Below are 6,661 nucleotides of genomic sequence, written 5' to 3' on the forward strand. Positions count from 1 at the left end.
ACAGCAACTTCCTTGCCTGTCAATAGCCAACAGCATTTCAGGCGTGAGTTCAGCACCATGGAGAGCGCAAGTGCTGGAAGTGCTGTAAATATTCTACACGCATCCCTAATTTGTCAAGGGCATTTTGTAGTGTGTGGAAACACAGTGGGTTGTAAGCCTACAGGAAGATCTTTTATGTCAAGGGTATCTTATACGTGACAAGGTGTATCCATGGTAAATATGAGCTGTTTTTATATGTGCTGGAGTTTGGTGTATCCTTGAAAAGTCATAAAAAGTGGACAGGTCGAACACAACATCCTAGACAGATGAATAAAATGGGGAAAAAATCTGAAGTAAGGGATTATGCTCATATTGCACAGCTGCCTAAAAAATTAATAAACAACTGATATGTAGTATTGACTTGAGAAGTATTGACTAATGAAAACAATCAGCTTAGCAACAACTGATTCAGTATTACAATATTAATTTAAAAACTGTTTTTGAATTCAAAATATTTCAAATTGCAAGATGCTTCCAAAGTTGCACTGATATAAAAAGAGAGGCAGGAAATGACAAAACGGGGCTGTCTGTTGCCATGGCCATTGGTGAAATATTCAGATTAGAGGTCCTTATACAAACATATTTTACTCTTCTATGCCACGTTTGACCTATTAGATTCAGGTATTCAAGAAAGGGGATTTTTAAATTCAGCTGTTTATGGGTTAATCCTAATCATAATATTGCACAGAGCTATTTAAATGTTGACTTCACATGACTGAGTAACCCATAAAGTGCTGTTTCACCAACAAGTCCTTGATGCTTGGAAATACAGTCCGGTATTAAATCAGAATGTGTTTGGACGCAATCAATAAGGCTGATTTGCGCAGGACTATAAACAGTGACCCACTGATGATATGACATATTGAGATCAAGGCGACAGTGATAAAATGCACAGAGCAGCCAGCTTGAAGTGCCAAAGGTGTAGGAGAAGCAAATAGGGCTTTATTTATTTACATGCACAGTTAGCCATCATCAAACAGCCTCTGAGGCATCATGCAGTGCACTGAGGCAACAAAAGTGAGCTTGTTTTAATCACTTCGCCAACATGCGTTGGTCAAAAACAAACAAGGATATTTAAGGTTATAAAGAGGACAAATCTTCTCAAAATCTTGTTTGAAACATGTTCGCAGCGTTCTTATAGTGCAATCAGTCTTTGTATCCATGCTGGTTTCATACATTTTCTGTAAGAACGTTTATATAATTTGCTACAAAAGTAGTTTGATTTCATTACTCTAATGATTCATGTGGTGTACCCAAAAAGGGTCTAAAAGAGACCTCTACCTTTTATGGTTGTCTTGTGAAGAGAACAAAATGGCTTCCTGCATGACTATTACGCTATACAGACTGTGTTTGGCAGACAAAAGTTATTCAAATATGAATAATATTTAAAAACAAAATATATTCAGGATTAGATTAGGCCAAATTATTTCAATGTCTTTTTTCCAAAAAAAAAAAAAAAAACACCACTATAAGATTATTATCCACTACCTCACTTAGTTGTGGACACTTGACTAATTGAAAAGACACTATTGGAAGAGAGCTGAACTGGATGATAATTTATCAATTAATTATCAATGAACTGATTTTGGCATTATTGACAAACTATTTTCCTGTTTGACACTGTAAAGCTGCTTTGACACAATCAGTATTGTATAAAGCGCTATACAAATAAAGGTGACTTGACCTGACTAAAACAACCAGTACCCAAGGAAAAGATATAATCTATACCAAGGATAAACATTTAAATCAGATCATTTAGACCTAATTAGATTAATTAGATAACAGCAATAAATGTTAATTCAGTTAAAGTGTGAATTTGTCTTATAAAAAAGTCTACGCTTCAATTTTTGGGACTCAACATCATCCTTCTTTGCAACTAAGCTTCAAATCCAATTGTGAGTGTTCCTGGTGATGAAGGAGAACAGTCAAGCGACAGGATGATGGAGAACATCCACTGCATACAAAAGAGAGGTTCCCTACCAACAGAGGAGCACCAGATTTATAACACAGATGTATAACACATCAGAATACGACAAGAAACAGTTTTGTTTAGCCTAATCACATTTCTCAAAGTAACATATTTAGGGGTGCATGAGTCAACATTCTGAAGTCAGCCAGCAAACCAATTTCGTTCCCAGATTAAGTTGCCGGAGAGGACGGAATGCAGCATACTGACAGAAGGCTGCCAAGCACGCTAATACAAAACGACTGATCAAACAAAAGCTAAAATCTTATTCGCCAGCTGCGCAAACTGAAGTTCACTCAGGAAACGCCAAGCGGGCACGAGAAGAGACTTGTGGCGCGCTCAGTACCTCAATGAACGAAATTAAAATTTCCGTCACGTTCAACAGAAAGTTCAGGCTTAAGGCTGGGGAGGGGTGGACTGGAGTTAACCCTAAAACACACGGAGAAGAGACGTCTCGTTTGGCTTATACGTGTGGACCCTACGCGTTCAGCACCCGAAATGCACTTCGTGGACCCGTTTGCTAATGTTTCCTGGCAAGTTAAAGCTGTTTATCAAATGTCAAGCAGTTCAGGGGAGCGAATACGCCTTCTATCAACTCTAATCTGCACGCGTCCGACTTTAAAATACGATGCACTGAAGAAAGCCATCTGTGATTCAGCGGCGTCTGCCCGAGACCGTGCTTACCGATGTGAATAATGGAGTCCGCGCGAGCTGAGCGGCACTGCAGGATCCATAAGGAGAGGCTGATCACGAGCAACTCCATCTCCAGTTCTCGCCCCGGTGTATCATCCACGCGTCCACGTCGCTTCAAAAATCCAGTTCCAGTGAGAAAAAGAGCGTCCGCGAGAACGACCACTGTGAAGGAGATCAGGGATGCGTCACTTCTATCTTTCTCCGAGATCTATTAAAATTGAAAGTGAGAGAGGATGTTCGCGGGGAAAAGAAGCTCTCAAGGGAAGGAAAGCAGAAAAGGAGGGGTAGGAGAGCAAGGGAAACGACGGGGGTACCACGGTCAGAAGCAAAGCAACGGGTCCGCGCGCTCCAGCTCTCAGTGTGGTTTGGATAGTGCTAACTGCAGCAGAGAGAGACAGAGACTCTCTCTCTCTCTCTCTCTCTCTCTCTCTCTCTCTCTCTCTCTCTCTCTCTCTCTCTCTCTCTCTCTCTCTCTCTCTCATAGCTAGTCTTTCGTGTTTCTCTCCACCACGTGACCGATGAATCGAAAGATCGAAACGGTACGGTAAAAAACCCAGGTGAAATGAAATCTGCACGCACCGGAGAGAGTCGCGTGAGCGGCGGAGTGGTTATTGGAGAGAGGTCTAGCGCAGCCCTGAGAGCGTGAAGTTCGGGCAGACCACCGGAAAGGAGAAAACTCTTCAAACGTTCAATGCTGAGCTATGTTTTTCAATTGAGTGACTGGTTTTGAACTCAGGGCTGCTGGAGGAAAAGCAAAGTTGTTGATACGAACGGTTCAAATTCTCCACAGAAGTTCGCCGCGCCGACAGCGACTCCAGAAGTGAGAAGAGCGACCGCGGGCGCTCCGTTTCTCGGTGGATATTTTGCCCGGTAGAGTCTATAGACCCCGCTATCACCCTGAAAAAGAAAAGAAACGGAGTCTGTAGCAACCGCGGAAGAAGGAAAACAAGTGGGTGTTTGCGACTGAATGATTGTGTATGAACAGTGAATGACTGACGTCGAATCTATAGGCTACTATGTGGTACACGCATGTTTACAATAAAACATTACACAGATAAGGTGAGTCGATTAAACGAGTCTGACGTTTCATTGAATTAATTGTTTACCACGTAGCCTAAATGGACTCGAGTCACGTTTTTTGTATAAATGTTCCTGAGTACTTTTCTGACATTTTTCTCTATGGAAATGGATGGGAAATGGTAACCTTTACCTTACAATTAAAGGATATTTCTTGAGACGACACTAACAGAAATATCTCTTAATTGTTTGGTGAAGGCTGTCAGGTCGTCAGCTCGGATCAGTCGGACGTGGACAGCGCCACAGCGCCCCTCTGGTCAATCGGAAGAACTGCCTGTCGCGAGGAGTTCTGAGAACTCTACAGATCAGAGATTAGTTCTGCTTGATAAAGTGAGAGAATGTAAACTTTTGAATGCAGTGAATGTATTATAAGTTCATTGACTTGTTTCTTGGCAAATGTTTATCAACTTTTTGTTTCTCTGTTTCGTTCCCACGGGTCAACGTTAATCATTTAAAAAAATATATTTGTAATTAATTAAAATCTTTATATTAGCTAATTTTGCATCACATGAAATACCATATTAGCTAAGAGAAAGATAATTATAATTAACAAAACAAATCTTAACATTTTCACTTACAGATTTAATCTTCAGTGTGCTGCAATATGATACATAGAAAGGAATGGGAACTAAAGGAGCCTTTTTTGGCATAATATATAATAATATAATTGTAATCTATCCCTCTTTTAATAATTTAAGTAACCATGGCAAATATATGTCAGATGTGTTAACATGAAATTAATGTGATAGAATTACTGACTAGCCATATATCCAGCCAGCTTCATTGTGATGACATTGCAAAGGCAGTAACCTTTGCATGATGTTTTCAAAAGCATGCTGACAAGAAAGGTAAATTCCTTATTTAAATGGAGATAAGCAGATCTTGAATCAGCAGAAGGACATCTATAAGAAATGTTTCTTGAACTCCAAATCAGCATATCAGAATGATTTCTGAAGGATCAGGTGACATGAAGACTGGGGTAACGGCAGCGGAAAATTCTAATTTAGCATCACAGCAATAAATCACATTTTAAAATACATTAAAAATAGATGGCACTGTTTATTTCTAAGTGCTTTACAACAATCCTGAGTTTTGCTGTGGCACCTCAAAAGTTTCTGTGGTATTCAAAAAGCAACAAAAGCAGTCGATTGAGCTTAACTTGTATTGAATCCGGAACATTCCTAATACCTTTCATTATTTCCTAATACCTAACATTCCTAATTCTACCCAATGTAGAAAATCGCTCTCTCTCTCTCTCTCAATTTAATCTAATTGGCACCTAATACTTGTGCAGGTGGATTTGTGGTTGTAATCTGAACTAATGATAATGAATTGCTTGTCTGACTTCACTATAGCATGATCTTAGTACTGAATCTGAATCAGCACTGCTCATAGTTAAAGTGACCCTCCATCCTCAAGCCTGTAGGTTGGATTAGTGTGCTAATCTCTGTTTGGACACTGCAGGCTACATAATCCAGTTAGACACTGGATGTTAACGTAACAAGATAGAACAGCTCGTGTCACAACTTATTTGGTGAATAAACTCATGCCGCAGCAGGGCCTCGAAAGAGGGGATGAAGAAAAGGGCAAAGAGCAGAGACCAGTTAAAAATATACCAAATGTAGATGTCTATAATGTCATGTCAATGATCCAGAGGAATAAGATTTTCAAATACTGAGAGAATGAACAGTTTAAGATGCTGTCATGTTCACAGTTGTTCGGCAAAATCACGCAATCAGAATTTCTCTTGAGGGTGAAAGATTTCCCCACATATATTTCACGACCAATTCAAGTTGGTCACACCACATTGACCCACAGAAAGCTGTAGCATGTGAAAGTAACTTCTGTGTGAGCAGTGCTTCATACATCACTACACAGTTGACAATAGAGACAACAGACCTTTTTTGAGTGGATTCTGATTTATTGTCAGTGTTTTATTGAACAAATATAACTTGCAAAGTGATTCCAACCATCTCAATGTCACTCCCCTGTGCCATAATCATTATAACTGAGGTGTGAACTAAGTTTAGAATCATTTTTCAAAACTATACATTCACTGTTATCATTGTGGTTCTCGTCCTTGGTGTGAATGGCCCTTTAGACTGGAAATTCTAGATTTATAAAGCGCAAACCACAATTGCAGATCACTCATCTGTTTCTTCACCCTGTCTGGTGTATGTGAAACCAGGCTTTCCTTCAAGCAGTTCAAAATTAACCTGAAGGATGTAAAAATCATTAAGATGATCAAACCATGGCAATCAGGGAGCATCAAAAGGACAACAAGAGCAACTAGACTGGTCTTAGAAGCTTAGATCAATGCCTCAGATTCATACCCAATACAAGGAACGTAAGAAAACAAGCTGCGAGGATGAAAAGAAGCTGAGAATATAGAGGAGATGAGGGGTGTTAAGCTGCTGTCCTACCACTTGTCAGAGATCTCACGAGCCGTGACATGTACATAATTAAAGCCGATCAAAGGGAAGCAGACATGTTTTGGTGCCCCCAAGCTCCCCTCCAGCTGTAGCCTCATTAGTGGACTACCATTATGAGAGGATGCAAACATTACAGTGCATATCACCATTACACAGATACACAAGGCTCTTAGACAATACAATAAACAGTCACAAAATGCTGATTAAAATTGAATCTCAGTCAGACAGTGGCTAAATTTTAATAGTTGGAGTCCTATTTGGGGCAAATTACAAAGAACACAACAACAAAAACACCAGCATTGCTTAATATAACCTTCTGCAACAATGTGCCAAACAATGAATTCACCACAATTAATTCAATGTCCGAACCGCTGATTATGTTAATTATATGACTGACAAATTGTGTTTAATTAAGCTCATTATTTTTACCATCTCATCTAGCAATCTGTAAAAT

General features: G+C 39.7%; 1 protein-coding gene across 1 annotated transcript in view; it reads right to left on the minus strand.

The window, feature by feature from the left end:
* The window catches only part of LOC113092984 (glutamate receptor ionotropic, delta-1-like), a 160,237-nt gene extending 157,105 nt beyond the window's left edge, over nt 1-3,132 (minus strand). Inside the window, exon 1 of the mRNA XM_026258786.1 lies at nt 2,690-3,132. Coding sequence (XP_026114571.1) covers nt 2,690-2,768 — 79 coding nt within the window. The 5' untranslated portion in view covers nt 2,769-3,132. The remainder of the gene's footprint in view (nt 1-2,689) is intronic.
* Between the last annotated feature and the right edge of the window lie 3,529 nt (nt 3,133-6,661).

The sequence above is a fragment of the Carassius auratus genome, unplaced genomic scaffold (assembly GCF_003368295.1).
Source record: "Carassius auratus strain Wakin unplaced genomic scaffold, ASM336829v1 scaf_tig00214820, whole genome shotgun sequence".
Lineage (NCBI taxonomy): Eukaryota > Metazoa > Chordata > Actinopteri > Cypriniformes > Cyprinidae > Carassius > Carassius auratus.